General features: G+C 43.4%; 1 protein-coding gene across 1 annotated transcript in view; it reads right to left on the bottom strand.

The window, feature by feature from the left end:
* The window catches only part of ASIC5 (acid sensing ion channel subunit family member 5), a 56,198-nt gene extending 42,262 nt beyond the window's left edge, over positions 1 to 13,936 (bottom strand). Inside the window, exons 1-2 of the mRNA XM_044298763.1 lie at positions 13,781 to 13,936; positions 1,694 to 1,841 (exon numbers count right to left, since the gene is read on the bottom strand). Of these exons, the coding sequence (XP_044154698.1) occupies positions 1,694 to 1,841; positions 13,781 to 13,813 (181 nt within the window). The 5' untranslated portion in view covers positions 13,814 to 13,936. The remainder of the gene's footprint in view (positions 1 to 1,693; positions 1,842 to 13,780) is intronic.
* Between the last annotated feature and the right edge of the window lie 2,380 nt (positions 13,937 to 16,316).

Genomic DNA, 16,316 nt, shown 5'->3' with positions numbered 1-16,316 from the left:
AGGAAAGAATGTTTCCTACCAATTTTTCATCTAAAATAAATTTTATCTTCGGTTCGGTGCGCATTATTGTCTGTCTGTAAAAGTGACGTACTACTCAGACAACATCGTTCCCAGCAGCGACCTGGAAGTCCAAGATGCATCCAGACATCCTCCCCATGCTGTTCCCCAACCATTTCGGTGGTGTTTCCATCAATTTCTGAACTTTTCCTATGAACCAGGCACCCTCCCCTCTTCAGAGCAGGGGGTGCCTGGTTTAGTGCTCGGGTTCTCCCATTGACTTCCATTATACCGAGCTCCCGAGCATCCCGATGTGTTCAGCCCAAGCCCCCGAGGACCCGAGCACTATGGTGGTCGATCAACACTAATAAACACTGTTACAGACAGACATCTAAAATCCCATGGATTGCAAGATGAAAAACAACATGGGTTTACTTCAGGGAGATCATGTCAAACAAATCTTATAGATTTTTTTGACTGGGTGACTAAAATAATAGACGGTGGAGGTGCAGTAGACATCGCATATCTAGATTTTAGTAAGGCTTTTGACACTGTCCCACACAGAAGACTTATCAATAAACTGCAGTCATTGAGCATGGACTCCCATATTGTTGAGTGGATTAGGCAGTGGCTGAGTGACAGACAACTGAGGGTGGTAGTCAATGGAGAACATTCAAAATAAGGTCATGTTACCAGTGGGGTTCCACAGGGATCTGTACTGGGACCAATTTTGTTTAATATCTTCATAAGTGATATTGCAAAAGGCCTCGATGGTAAGGTTTGTCTTTTTGCTGATGACACAAAGATATGTAACAGGGTTGATGTTCCTGGAGGGAAACGCCAAATGGAAAAGGATTTAGGAAAACTAGAAGAATGGTCAGAACTCTGGCAACTGAAATTTAATGTGGATAAGTGCAAGATAATGCACCTGGGGCGTAAAAACCCAAGGGCAGAATATAGAATATTTGACACAGTCCTGACCTCAGTATCTGAGGAAAGGGATTTAGGAGTAATTATTTCAGAAGACTTAAAGGTGGGAAGACAATGTAATAAAGCAGCACGAAATGCAAGCAGAATGCTTGGATGTATAGGGAGAGGTATAAGCAGTAGAAAGAGTGAAGTGCTTATGCCGCTGTACAGAACACTGGTGAGACCTCACTTGGAGTATTGTGCGCAGTACTGGAGGCCATATCTCCAGAAGGATATAGATACTCTAGAGAGAGTTCAGAGAAGAGCTACTAAACTAGTACATGGATTGCAGGATAAAACTTACCAGGAAAGGTTAAAGGACCTTAATATGTATAGCTTGGAAGAAAGAAGAGACCGAGGGGATATGATAGAAACTTTTAAATACATAAAGGGAATCAACTCGGTAAAGGAGGAGAGCATATTTAAAAGAAGAAAAACTACCACAAGAGGACACAGTTTTAAATTAGAGGGGCAAAGGTTTAAAAGTAATATAAGGAAGTATTACTTTACTGAGAGAGTAGTGGATGCATGGAATAGCCTTCCTGCAGAAGTGGTAGCTGCAAATACAGTGAAGGAGTTTAAGCATGCATGGGATAGGCATAAGGCTATCCTTCATATAAGATAGGGCCAGGGACTATTCATAGGATTCAGATATATTGGGCAGACTAGATGGGCCAAATGGTTCTTATCTGCCGACACATTCTATGTTTCTATGTTTCTATGTTACCTGGCAGCAGAAAAGGCAGACATCCACATTTATCTTGTATGTGAGCAGACTTGCATTCTTGAAGGCATCCGTAAGTGCTGTAGACTTCATCATATGCCAGTACCAAATCAGGATTACATTCACCCCAGGGATATTCCTGAGTAATTGTCTGAAATTTGTACAAAATAGATGATCTAATTTAGTGGTTTGAAAGGGGAAGGAGACCACAATTATGAAAGGTCAAAGAAAATGAATCCTGAGGTTAATTCATTAGCAAAAATAGCAGACAGCCATTATTTTATTTAAAGGGGTTTCAACTTTTCGCAGCTTTTTGGCTTTTTTAAATAGCAATATCAATATCAATAGCAGTGTGTTCTACCGGTTGTAAAAAATCATACTCAGCCATTTCCCCCAGCTTCATTTCCAGTTCCCTGGCTCCCTTCAGTGTTCTTCCTGTCCCTGTCCTGTACACTTCTGTATGAACAGGATCACGCGCACTACTGCAGCCAATGACTGGACTCAGCAGTGACGTGTTCCCAAGTGGCATATCCCTGCTAAGTCCAGTCATTGGCTGCAGTGGCGTAAATCCATCCATCCATAAAGAAGTTTGCAGGATGGGGACCAGAAGACCACTGAAGAGAGTCATGGACCCAGGGAGATGGAACAAAGTGGTGAGGATCATGTGAGTATGATTTTGTGAACAGGTAAAACAAGCTGCTGTTGATAATTAAACATGTTCAAAAAGCTGGAAAACCCTTTTAACTCCTTAAGGACCAGGCCATTTTTTTAAAAATCTGACCAGTGTCACTTTAAGTGGTAATAACTTTAAAACGCTTTGACTTATCCAGGCCATTCTGAGATTGTTTTTTCGTCACATATTGTACTTCATGACAGTGGTAAAATGGAGTCAAAAATTAGCAAATTTCCAAGTTTTAATTTCTCTACTTCTATAATACATAGTAATACCTACAAAAATAGTTATTACTTTACATTCCCCATATGTCTACTTCATGTTAGGATCATTTTGGGAATGACATTTTATTTTTGGGGGAACTTTTTAAGGACCAGTTCAGGTCTGAAGTCACTTTGTGAGGCTTACATAATAGAAACCACCCAAAAATGACCCCATTCTAGAAACTACACCCCTCAAGGTATTCAAAACTGATTTTACAAACGTTGTGAACCCTTTAGGTGTTCCACAAGAATTAATGGAAAATAGAGATACAATTTCAAAATTTCACATTTTTGGCAGATTTTCCATTTTAATATTTTTTTTCCAGTTACAAAGCAAGGGTTAACAGCCAAATAAAACTCAATATTTATGGCCCTGATTCTGTAGTTTACAGAAGCACCCCATATGTGGTCATAAACTGCTGTACAGGCACACGGCAGGGCGCAGAAGGAAAGGAATGCCATACGGTTTTTGGAAGGCAGATTTTGCTGGACTGTTTTTTGTGACACCATGTCCCATTTGAAGCCTCCCTGATGCACCCCTAGAGTAGAAACTCCAAAAAAGTGACCCCATTTTAGAAACTACGAGATAGGGTGGAAGTTTTGTTGGTACTAGTTTAGGGTACATATGATTTTTGGTTGCTCTATATTACACTTTTTGTGAGGCAAGGTAACAAGAAATAGATTTTTTTGGTTATTTACAACATTCATCTGACAGGTTAGATCATGCGGTATTTTTATAGAGCAGGTTGTCCCGGACGCGGCGATACCTAATATGCATACATTTTTTTTATTTATGTAAGTTTTAAACAATGATTTCATTTTGGAAACAAAAAAAACATGTTTTAGTGTCTCCATAGTCTGAGAGCCATAGTTTTTTTAGTTTTTGGGCGATTATCTTAGGTAGGGTCTCATTTTTTGTGGAATGAGATGACGGCTTGATTAGCACTATTAAGGGGTGCATATGACTTTTTGATCGCTTGCTATTACACTTTTTGTAATGTAAGATGACCAAAAATTGCTTTTTTACACCGTTTTTATTTTAATTATTTTACGGTGTTCCCCTGAGGGGTTAGGTCATGTGATATTTTTATAGAGTAACTTATTATGGACGCGGCGATACCTAATATGTATACTTTTTTATATTTATGTAAGTTCTACACAATGATTTCATTTTTGAAACCAGAAAAATCATGTTTTAGTGATTCCATAGTCTGAGATCCATAGTTTTTTCAGTTTTTGGGCGATTATCTTGGGTAGGATATGATTTTTGCGGGATAAGATGACAGTTTTATTGGCACTATTTGGGGGTGCATATGACTTTTTGATTGCTTGCTATTACACTTTTTGTGATGTAAGGTGACAAAAAATTGTTTATTTAGCACATTTTTTATTTTAATTTTTACGGTGTTCATCAGAGGGGTTAGGTCATGTGATATTTTTATAGAGCCGGTTGATACGGATGCGGCGATACCAAATATGTATACTTTTTTTATTTATGTAAGTTTTACACAATAACAGCCTTTTTAAAACAAAAAAAATCATGTTTTTATGTCTCCATATTCTGAGCCATATATTTTTTTTTTTGGGTGATTGTCTCAGGTAGGGGCTCATTTTTTGCGGGATGAGGTGACGGTTAGATTGGTACTATTTTGGTGGGCGTACGCCTTTTTGATCGCCTGCTGTTGTACTTTTTGTGATGTAAGGTGACCTAAAAATGGTTTATTTAGCACAGTTTTTTTTTGTTTGTTTTTTACGGTTTGTTTGTAGAGCCGGTCGATACGCACGCGGCGATACCTAATATGTCTATTTTTTTCTGCCTATTTTAAAAAAATAGTTTTTACTGTCACGGCCATGGCTATGACCGTGACTCTCTAACCGCATGCGGTTGCCTGCGGTTTCGTGTGGGTTTAAACCACAGGTGAGGGCCGCTGGCGTGTGACCTAACTTGTGGTTGCCGCGGGCAACTGTTTGTCTCATGTGTATGTGCAGCAGCAGCCTGAGCGTGGCTAGGCAGCTTGCTGCAGTTGCATGCGGTTGCACCTAACAACCTTTCTGTTAGGTGCGTGTGTATTTATGCACTGTTGTTTGTCTGTGTGCACTTGGGTAGTATGTGTGGTGTGCACTGACACCTTTCCCCTCACTGTGGTTGTCCGTGGCAACGTTTGGCGGTATTGTGTACTTGTGGTGGCACTGTCCCGGCCTTCGGGCTGACTCCCAGGACAGGGTTGCCATCCATGTCGTTGCCAGCGGCAACAGCCACAGTGTGTGATGTTTGTTGGACACTTCCCCTGTATGTTTGTGAGTTTCCTCCTGTGGTGTTGGAAGGGTTAACTCCCTTCCCAGTGTGTGTGATGTCACTGGGTGTGTCCTTCCGTTGGGTGTGGCTTCTTGGCCTATAAAGCCTGGGCCTTTTGCATGGCTCAGTAGGTTGCTTCAGCCTTGCTAGCTGGAGCAGCCTCCTGTGTTGCTATCTGCCAGTGAGAGCCACCACTGTGGTCATAGGTCTAAGTTTATGTTTTAGTTTGCCTGTGTGTTTATGTTGTATGTTATATTCTGTTGGGACTTTCCTTTGTATTTGGTGCAGCATACGGTTCTGGATTCCAGTCTTCTTAGGGATCCAGTCAGCAAGGCTGTGGCAGGTTGGTGGAACTTCTTGTTCGCCTGCCATTCCCGTATAGCTGTTTATGAGTTCCCCTTTTCCCAACAGCTTGGCCGTTGAGACTCCTGCTCCTCCGTGCCTAGGAGGAGTAGGTCGTCTTACCCAGCTCCTAGCGCAGGGATCTGCGGAGGGTAAGACAGGGCTCCGAGGTTCCTGCGCATGGGTCCTCCTACCTTTAAGGTCGGCCCATGCAGGTTAGGAGTTAGGGTCAGGGTAGGGACGCTGTAGGAGGTGACCTGCTCCCTATCCTGTTTGCATGGCCGAGTAGCCTTTACAACACCTGGCATCTCACGGCTAAGGGTTTCTCCCATCCTCAGCCGTGACATTTACATTATTTGGGGAAAAGGCCTTTTTTGGTAATTTTTTGTTGAAACTTTAAATTTTTGGGGGGGAAAACTTTTTTTTTCAACTTTTTATTCACTTTATTTTTTGTCCCATTTAGGGACTTGAACTTTTGGAGGTCTGATCCTTTACAATGCATTCCAATGTTTCTGTATTGGAATGCATTGGCTGTATGAGTAATACAGTGAGTATTACTCATACAGCTTCCGGCCTGTGAGATCCAGGGGGCTGGATCTCACAGGCTCATCACCGGAAGGCAGCGCAGATGCCTCAGGAAGGCATCGCTCTGCCTTCAATGCCATCGGGTCCCCCCCAGAGCCCCATGTGGACCCGATGGCACCACCGCTGCTGCCGCACAATAAAAAGCTGCAAACCGCAGGTCTGAATTGACCTGCGGTTTGCGGCGATCGCCGACATGGGGGGGTCACGGGACCCCCCTGCGCATTTAGTCGGCAGGGAAAGAGACACGCCTCTCCCTCCACTGCCGCAGCATAGACATCAGTGGACGGCGATACAGATGACTATGGAGATGAGTGCTTCCACAATGGAAGCGCTCATCTCCCTGTGCCCCCCCCCCCCCTGGATCCGCCACTGCTGGGGTGTCAAGGGTCCACCAGTAGAAGTAACCCTAGGGGCCCACTCTATAGTTTCATACAAATATTGACAGTTAAGGGGGTTTTCCGATTTGCATCAACATTCCTTAAAATAATCCTTTATATTGGAAGCTATAGTGTAATAGCGCACATGACAGCTGCAGCTAATCGCTGGCCTTGGTGCTATACATTGTGAAAAAAAGGTGGGGTAGTAACGTATTAAAACCTAACTTTTATTAGGATAAATTAAGATCCGAAAAATGGGAAGGAAACCCCTTACAGACAAACAAAAAAAACAACAGCAGGGAACCTGGAGTGACAGGTCTCCTGATGGTCAAGTCCACATCCACGCCTCTAGGCGGGGCGGAAGTTGGACTATATGACCTATAAACATAAACAGGATGCAGACCGTGGCAGTGTGTCAAAGGTCTATAAGCATGCCATGAGGCGAAAAAAGGGGTGGATCTTACCGGTGGTGGATGAACAGGACCGCCAAGTCCAATACCCAAGGAGAGGTGTTCTCACATCTGGATACGTCCTCCAGTTGGTGGTAACTTTATGCGAGAGGGCCACAGGGAAAGTCTGTCCCTGTTATTGCCCTACTTGGCCTGTTATGCCCTAAAGTGCCTCCTAACACGGGGTCCTATCCCTGCAAGGGGTGGCCCCGTCCAGAACCTTACCCTAAAATAGATAACCCTAGGTAGCCCTGTGGGGACAGGGGAGTGGCCCTATTAGGGGCTTGCAAACCCGGGTTATCTACTATATGAAGGTGGAGAACTATTGTGGAGATATACTCAATGGCCCTACACGTTTCGTTTGAGAATATATCCTACTCTAAGGAAAATAAGGGCCTCTACCTATGGAAGACCCCTTAACTCGTCAGGGGACAAGGGTCTTAGGTAGAGTACGGGCCTCCGCTCTCAGACCAGCTGTATAGTTATAACAGATGCAGGGGGGAGGGGTAAATTGAGATGGCGCAGACTTAGTAGGACTTTTGTAGTCCAAATCAACCCAGATTCCTATAAAGTGAAAGACATCAACAAAGGAAGAATCAGGTTGGAATGGTCGCTTCAACTCAATATAATGGCATGTGATGATGAGTTACTCACTTTTTTGCATGGAGCGCGTGTGGCATTCACTATGGGGTACGGCAGGGCAGATAAGTGTACCGCCCGTCTGCCGGCGTCTGACAGCGTGTCCGAGCACGCTGTTAAGTTTAAATGGAAGGGGAAGGGTGGCTAAGCGCATGCCCACGTGATTATGTATATGTCACGTGACGCGGCCGGCCGCATACTCACTTGCGCATGCGCACCTGCCAGAAGGGCAGCCCATTAGCGGCGCAGCCTCACCGCGCCTCATGAGCGTCATAACATGGGGGCATGAGAGTGGCAGAGCGCAGCGGCGGCTGTCCAGAAGAGGTGGGAGGGGCCGATGGGACCTGAACGGGGACTTAATTGGCAGTCAGATCCACGGATATAGACAGTGTGTATAAGCTTTAATGACACGTGCTAGTGTCCGCTGCTCATTCAAATGGGGTGATAACTTCAGATGACCCTTGTTAGGAATAGATGACTAAAGAGATAGGGAGAAACCCCATGATAATTGGAGGGGTGAATAAATAGTGGGCTGGGGCACATTACGGTGATATAGATGCGCTATAGTCCTCTCACCCAATCACCCCATCCAGTGCTCAGGCAGATGGTATAGTGGGTTGACGGGCATCAGTGTGGGTCACAAATAGCAGCCAAATTGTAGCTGATCATTCAGACCCTGGGGGTAGGTGGTTTTCAATTTGAATATCCACCAGCATTCTTTCTGGAGGATACTTTTGTCCCAATCCCCCCCTCGTAGTGGCTTCCTGATCAGTTCTAGGCCTAAGAATGTTACCGCTGATGCCCGTCATCCATGGGTAGAGTGGACGTGTCTTGCCACTGGGGTATCTCTGTTGTTGCGAATGTCGCCCATGTGCTCGCCTATACGTACCCATAGTTCCCTACGGGTCTTACCCACATATCTCATTCCGCACTCGCAGGTGAGGAGGTAAATAACCCCTGTGGTGCGACAATTAATAAAATCACTGGTGGGTAAAGCCGTAGGGTCCAATGTTAGGGATTTACACTGAGTGACAAACTTGCAAAAAATACAGTGACTGCACTTAAAACATCCAATGACTGGTCTGTCCAGCCACGTCCTTTTTTTAGGTGGGTTGTACTGGCTTTGGACAAATTGGTCTCTAAGATTGGTCCCTCTCCTGAAGGTCACTGATGGATGGAGGCTGACCCCATCGGCCAGATCCGGGTCCATCAGGAGTGTATCCCAATTCCGTCCCAGAATCTCTTTGATTTGTGTGGCCGCTGAGTCGAATGTATTAATAACTCGTAGTTTGTTTTGTCGCTCAACTTTCGGGCCCACAGTTGGATAAAACAGTGTAGTGCCTGTCATCTGTCGTGCTCTCTGATAGGCCTTTCTCAATGTATTTATGGGTATCCTCGTTCCCGGAAACGTTTTCTTAGCTCATTTGCCTGACGTTTAAACTCCTGTTGGTCCGAGCAGTTTCGTTTAAGCCTTAGATATTGGCCGACAGGAATCCCCCGCTTCAATGGGACAGGATGGCAACTGTCCCATCGAAGCAGTGAGTTCGTCGATGTCTCCTTAAGGTATATAGTGGTCTGCAAACCCCCCTTAACATCCCTGGATATACATATATCCAGGAATGGGAGATTGTTGCGTACAATAGTCAAAGTAAATTTGAGATTGATGGTATTGTGGTTGAGCTCATCCACCAGCTTCCCAAAGTCATCCTCTGACCTGCTCCACAGAATGAAGATGTCATCTATGTAGCGGGCCCAGAGGATGATGTACTCCGTGTACCAGCAGGGTGCATCCCCAAAGACAATGGTCTCTTCCCATCAGCCCAGGAGCAAATTCGCATAAGATGGCGCTTAGGAACTGCCCATCGCGGTGCCCCTGAGCTGGGGGTATATACGACCGTCAAAGAGGAAACAATTACTTGTAAGCACGAAATTCAGGAGATGGAGGACCAGCTCGTTATTGCTCTTAGGAAATGTGCAGTGGCTAGAAGACCCTTATCATGGGGGATGGAAGAGTACAGGGCCTCAACATCAATTGATGCCAAGAACCAACTGGGTTCTAGGTTAAGGTTCTCTAGTTTGGAGAGTAGGTCACCTGTGTCTCTCACGTAGGAGGGAAGGGACTGCACAAACAGGCCCAGTATACGATCCACATAAATCCCGCTGTTCTGCGGCAGACTGCCTACCCCCGATACAATCGGCCGACCCCTAAGGGGCACAGTGCCCTTATGGACCTTGGGTAGGCAGTAAAAGGTTGCCATTATCGGATGCGCTGGGTAGAGGAATTCGAATTTGTCACTGCTAATGAGTCTGTCCATTTTGGCTTTCGTCAGGATCTCTCTTAGTTCCTAAGAGAGATCCTGACTGGGGGTGGGGTCAGATGATAATACCTCATAGCCTTGTCTGTCACTGAGTAACGTGAGGCACATGTCCTGATAGGCTGGGGTATCTAAGATGACCACATTACCCCTCTTGAGTGCTTGATCATGATATTGCTATCTTTTGATAGCTCTTTTATTGCCTGTCTCTCCTTCCTACTGCAGTTAGACCTCATTTGATTTGGCATTATCCCAAACAATTCGGTGATGGTCTGTTTTAGGAAAACATCAATACATCAGATATCCCCACTGGAGGCATTTTGGTGCTTCTGTTTTTGAGGTCTGTGAAAGGGCCTGTGCCATCGGGGTTATCTGGTATGATGTCCAGGTTAAACAGAAGATGTACATCACTCAGGATCTCCATCGGTACGCCTAACTCACGGCTTTCTTTTTTGTCCCTAAGCTTAAAGTGTTTGTGCCACTTCAGCTTGCGGGCGAACAAGTGGAGATCCTTAGTCCAGCGGAAAAGGTCAAATTGAGTTGTAGGGACAAAGGATAAGCCTTGTCTCAGTACTCTAGTCTCTATTTCTGTTAAGGAACGTGATGATAGGTTAATAACCAATTTGTCCACAGTAGGCCCTATTGGTTGGGCGGGGGAATGGTGCTTCGATTCCGTAGCAGATAGTGCATGGTTTGCTCTAAAAAAAAGAGGCAGATGATGATGGCTGTGGGACAGATGGCTGTGGACCAGAAGGCGCACATTGCGCCTGATTGTTTGACTGGTACGCGTTGTAGCGGCTGCCCTGGCCGCCCCGGCGCCTAGATCTGAAATTACCACGTCCTCGTCCCCTAGTCCTAGGGTATCTGTTCTCTCGCTATTGGAAACGTCTGTTCTTTGGGAGTTGTCAGGATTGGTTAGGAACAGATAAGCTTTGTTCTCCCTAAAATCCTGAGAGTCCCTAGAAAACTGTCTATGCTTTCGTTCCTTAAGGTGGTATTGGTACCTCTCAATGGTGTTCTGCAGCTGGTTTTCTTTAGTACTGAAGTCGGCTTCTTGCTGAAACTTTTGTTGTCTCGATTTGGTCAGCTAGATTACTCTCTACTCTTGCGAGTAGCCCCCTCTCCTCCTCCAATAGTATTTGCATGAACCTCAGGGAGCTATTGGTGGCCTCCCTCTCCCACTTCTTTAATAGGTCTGGATTCCTAATCCGACTAGATGGGGTGAGGGATATACGGAGACCATGGGGTACAATCCCCTGTTTAATATAATTTTCTAGACCCTGAACCTCCCACCAGGAACTGATATGCTCCTTATAGACTCGGGTCAGTTTGGCAAATGCCCCAGTGAAGGTGCTGTACACCACTGAGGCCAGTGATTACTTACAGCAGTCGGGTGCAGTACACAGATTTATGAAGTAACCATGGCACTCATTTGGATGATCTAGAGATAATTCATTTATTTAATTGTCCATCCCAAAGTGATCTTTCTAAATAATGGCCAACGTCCTCCCGATACCACTGGATCTATAACGACAAGGCTGTGAACAAGGTCCTGGTGGACTGAAACGTTGGCCATTATTTAAAAAGATCACTTTGGGATGGACAATTAAATAAATGAATTATCTCTAGATCATCCAAATGAGTGCCGTGGTTACTTCATAAATCTAATTGATCACTTCCACTGAGCACCAACAGTCGCATAAGGAGTGCCATCCACTACAATTATTGGGTGCAGTACACAGGCATTTTACCGTGGCAGCCAAAACATTATGTCCCAGCTGCAGCCCGACGAAGAAAACAGGGTATTGGTAGTGGATCAAATAGTGATCAGGATGGTGAGTTTAAGTGTTTTTTTTTTTTTTTTTCCTTTTTTCCTTTTAACAGCACCCCTGTAGTTTGGCCTCAATAATTTGAACTTAGGCACCCCATTCAAGCTCAGTACTTAGATACCATAACAATACCAAGCTCTGTACTTAGATAAGGTAACAGAACCAAGCTCTATGCATAGATACATAAACATAACTCTGTTGCACACATACTTCTACACATGCGTGCAGGCACCCTTACATATACACACTTTCCTACATACAGGCACTCTTACATACACACACTGTCATACATGCAGGTACTCTTACATATACACACTTTCCTGCATGCAGGCACCCTTTCATACACACACTGTCATGCATGCAGGCATTTTTATATACACACACTGTCATACATGCAGGCACCCTTTCATACACACACTGTCATACTTGCAGGTACTATTACATACACACACTGTCATACATGCAGGCCCCCTTTCATACACACACTGTCATACTTGCAGGTACTATTACATACACACACTGTCATACATGCAGGCACTCTTACATATACACACTGTCATACATGCAGGCACTTTTACATATATGCCCTTTCCTGCATGAAGGCACTTTTTTAAAACAATTACAATACATGTAGATTCCTTCCTCACCTAATGGCCCTCTGTATTGCTAGTTGTGTCCCCAGGTCCTGAGCTAGGCTCCTCCCCCTCGATCAGCAGGGCTGGGCTCCAGACTGATCACACAGGCAGCAATCCTTCTAGCAGAGCTTCCTCATTGAAGGAGATCCTGTCTGTGCTATTGACTGACAGGTTTTAGTCCAATCAGCACTCCTGGTCAGAGTAATGCTGTTTCTACACGATTTAATTTACAAAAAAAAGTGTCGCAAAATACCTAGTTTTCGTGCCGTGATTTTATGAAAATCAGATCATGTGGAAACAGCCTTACTCTGACCAGGAGTGCTAATTACACAAAACTTGTCAATTCTCTTGAATCAGCGCTGGTGTGGATCCCTCCTTCTCATTTAGGATGAGTGGCAGGCAGCATACATCCTACTGTGTACAGGGGCAGAGCTTATCGCAGATCAGGACAGGTTTTGTGTGGACTAATGGGACAGCGGCCATTTTGTTTCCCCTGATGATTGCTCCCCAGACAAAAGGAGCCATTATATATAATGAAAGATATTTGGGAATATATATAATAAAGTAATATTTAAGTATTTTCATTTTCTTAATTCCCTTTAGGATAGGAAACATACTTCTCAAAATGTTCCTTTTTTATAGTAGATTTTGAATTTGTATATAGTTAGTGGACAACTCTGGTGACTAAAAGAGGACCTTTCATATTTTTTTTTTAGTTCTGAAATTTCATCTCCATTTTCCATTAATTCTTGTGGAAGACCTAAAGGGTTAACAAAGTTTGTCAAATCAGTTTTGAATACCTTGAGGGGTGTAGTTTATAAAATGGGGTCATTTTTGGGTGGTTTCTATTATGTAAGCTTCACAAAGTGACTTCAGACCTGAACTGGTCCTTAAAAAGTGGGTTTGGGAAATTTTCTGAAAAATTTAAAGCTTTGCTTCTAAACTTCTAAGCCTTCTAGCGTCCCCCAAAAATTAAATGGCATTCACAAAATAATCCAAACATGAAGTAGACATATGGGGAATGTAAAGTAATAACTATTTTTGGAGTTATTACTATCTATTATAAAAGTAGAGACATTTAAATTTGGAAATGTGCAAATGAATTTTTTTTTACTCAATTTTACCACTGTCATGAAGTACAATATGACGAGAAAACAATGTGACAAGAAAACAATCTCAGAATGGCCTGGATAAGTAAAAGCGTTTTAAAGTTATTATTACCACATAAAGTGACACATGTCAGATTTGCTTAAAATGGCCTCGTCCTAAAGGTAAAAAATGTCTGGGTCCTTAAGGGGTTAATGTACTTTATAAACATTTACTTCATGTTTGTAAGTAGAGGAACTTGCATTGGTATTAGCCATAGCAACCTACCGTATTATGAAACTTTAGAGCAACCAAGAGCTGCCCTTAAAATATCTTGATTCCTATACGGTCCTCGCTGTATTCTACAAAGCTATGCAAATATCTAGATGTTGACATTTATTGGCTTTATAGCCTGCTGTTTTCCACTGGTGTTTGCTCTTTCTTTTTTTAAAACATAGTATATTATGTATGTAAATCTAATTAGAGGTATGAATATTCATGTACAGGAAACATTCTTGCCGTTAGATGGTCTCCTTGAATCATTCATTTGCATAATAAAATATAACATCCGCGCTTCTAGCTCTATTAAATATGTAAGTACCTTAAAATATCTTATTAAAGTATGCGCATGCATCCCTGCAGGACATTGTAGACCCAAGCCATCAAATCTGGGACGAATCTTTGGAGAGTGTATGACAAATGTTATCCCAGCATCCACATATCCCAGTGATGGATCATCAGTGAATTCTGCCTAGTTTAAAAGAACCATAAAAAATCATTATAACATGATGCCAACATAACCAAAAGTATATGATGTGTGTTAGAAGCAACATGCATGCATATCAGAAAGCTATTGAATGGTACATACATGTGAACATTTCTTGGCTAGGTTAACGGTGTTGTCCAGGACTCAAGGTCCATGGCCTATCCTCAGAATACAGTGAGTCACTGATACCCGATTAGTTGGAGTATGACTCCCAGCACCCCATGTTGATCAGCTGCTAGAAGGGGCAATGCCGCTTGGGTGAGAGCTACAGCCTTTCTCCTTTTCCTAAGCCTGCGGGTGAGGTCATGTCTATCGGTCACATTGCCTTTGTGCAGCTCAGTCCCATTTAAATGATTGAGCAAACTTTAAAAACACACTGCACTGTTGTTGTTTTTTTGTCAAATGAATTTGATTTGTGCACAATCGATTCGCTCATCTCTAAAAAGAATTAAAAAATGTAATAATATTTGATGTTGTAATGAAGCAGATTGAGGAGAAAGTAAAGGAAGCTGAATACTTTCTGAAAGCGCTGTATGGACAAATTGTGCATGACATTCTCACAAGTTTTAAAGGCCCCAATCATCTACACAATCGATTTACATCATTATGACCACTTCCTACTTTCGACATTGATACGCGGCAGGAGATAGAAAGGCGCTCATAGGGTAAATATGTCAGAATCTGCTCCTTGAAAGGAGGATGTAATCTGCTCACCTGTTCATGTTGTGCTAGCCTGGCACAACACCAGTGCGAGCGGAAGAGAAGAGGAATGATGATCGGTGCAGCAAAACTATCAGGAACCCTTAGGGCAGGAGCCAAACCGCCGGTGGGGTGAGGTATAACAGTGGAAATTGTCAAGACTGAAGTCATCGAGCTGATTGTTGATAGTAAGAGGCGCAGTACACAACCAGACGTGAGTGTTGCAATGAATAGGATTTTAGTTTGGGATCAAGCCAATAAAATGGCAATTTCTACTGTTATACTTTCGACATCGGCAGCTCATGAAGAAAGTCACGTGTCATGGGCTGGCTTGGAGGGTAAGGGAGTACCATAGGATGTCTGCACACATATCCCTTGTTGCTGTCATGGGTAAAAGGGGTAATTTATCAGATTTGCAAAAAAAACTAAAACAAATGATGATTATTGGCTTTCAGGCAGGAGATGGCAGTGTGTGAATTGTTGAAATTCGTGAAAGTGTAGTGTGATTAGTGTTGATCGTGAATTTTTATTGCGAATATCGGCACTTCGAGAATTCACAAAAATCTAGACTATAGTGCTATATACAGTTGTAAGAAAAAGTATGTGACCCCTTTGGAATGAAATGGATTTCTGCACAAATTGGTCATAAAATGTGATCTGATCTTCATCTAAGTCACAACATTAGACAATCACAGTCTGCTTAAACTAATAACACACAAAGAATTAAATGTTACCATGTTTTTATTGAACACACCATGTAAACATTCACAGTGCAGGTGTAAAAAGTATGTGAACCCCTAGACTAATGAGAGCTAATTGGAGTGAGGTGTCAGCCAACTGGTGTCCAATCAATGAGATGAGATTGGAGGTGTTGGTTACAGCTGCCCTGCCCTATAAAAAACACACACCAGTTCTGGGTTTGCTTTTCACAAGAAGCATTGCCTGATGTGAATGATGCCTCGCACCAAAGAGCTCTCAGAAGACCTACGATTAAGAATTGTTGACTTGCATAAAGCTGGAAAGGGTTATAAAAGTATCTCCAAAAGTCTTGCTGTTCATCAGTCAAGGGTAAGACAAATTGTCTATAAATGGAGAAAGTTCAGCACTGCTGCTACTCTCCCTAGGAGTGGCCATCCTGTAAAGATGACTGCAAGAGCACAGCACAGACTGCTCAATGAGGTGAAGAAGAATCCTAGAGTGTCAGCTAAAGACTTACAAAAGTCTCTGGCATATGCTAACATCCCAACGAATCTACGATACGCAAAACACTAAACAAGAATGGATTTCATGGGAGGATCCACAGAGGAAGCCACTGCTGTCCCAAAAAAACATTGCTGCACGTTTACAGTTTGCACAAGAGCACCTGGATGTTCCACAGCAGTAATGGCAAAATATTCTGTGGACAGATGAAACCAAAGATGAGTTGTTTGGAAGAAACACACAACGCTATGTGTGGAGAAAAAGAGGCACCGCACACCAACATCAAAACCCCATCCTAACTGTGAAGTTTGGTGGTGGGGGCATCATGGTTTGGGGCGTCAGGGCCTGAAAGGATTGCTATCATCGAAGGAAAAATGAATTCCCAAGTTTATCAAGACATTTTGCAGGAGAACTTAAGGCCATCTGTCCACCAGCTGAAGCTCAACAGAAGATGGGTGTTGCAACAGGACAA

Source organism: Bufo gargarizans, chromosome 1, assembly GCF_014858855.1.
Source record: "Bufo gargarizans isolate SCDJY-AF-19 chromosome 1, ASM1485885v1, whole genome shotgun sequence".
Taxonomy (NCBI): Eukaryota; Metazoa; Chordata; class Amphibia; order Anura; family Bufonidae; genus Bufo; species Bufo gargarizans.
This window is presented reverse-complemented; position numbering and strand designations above follow the sequence as displayed.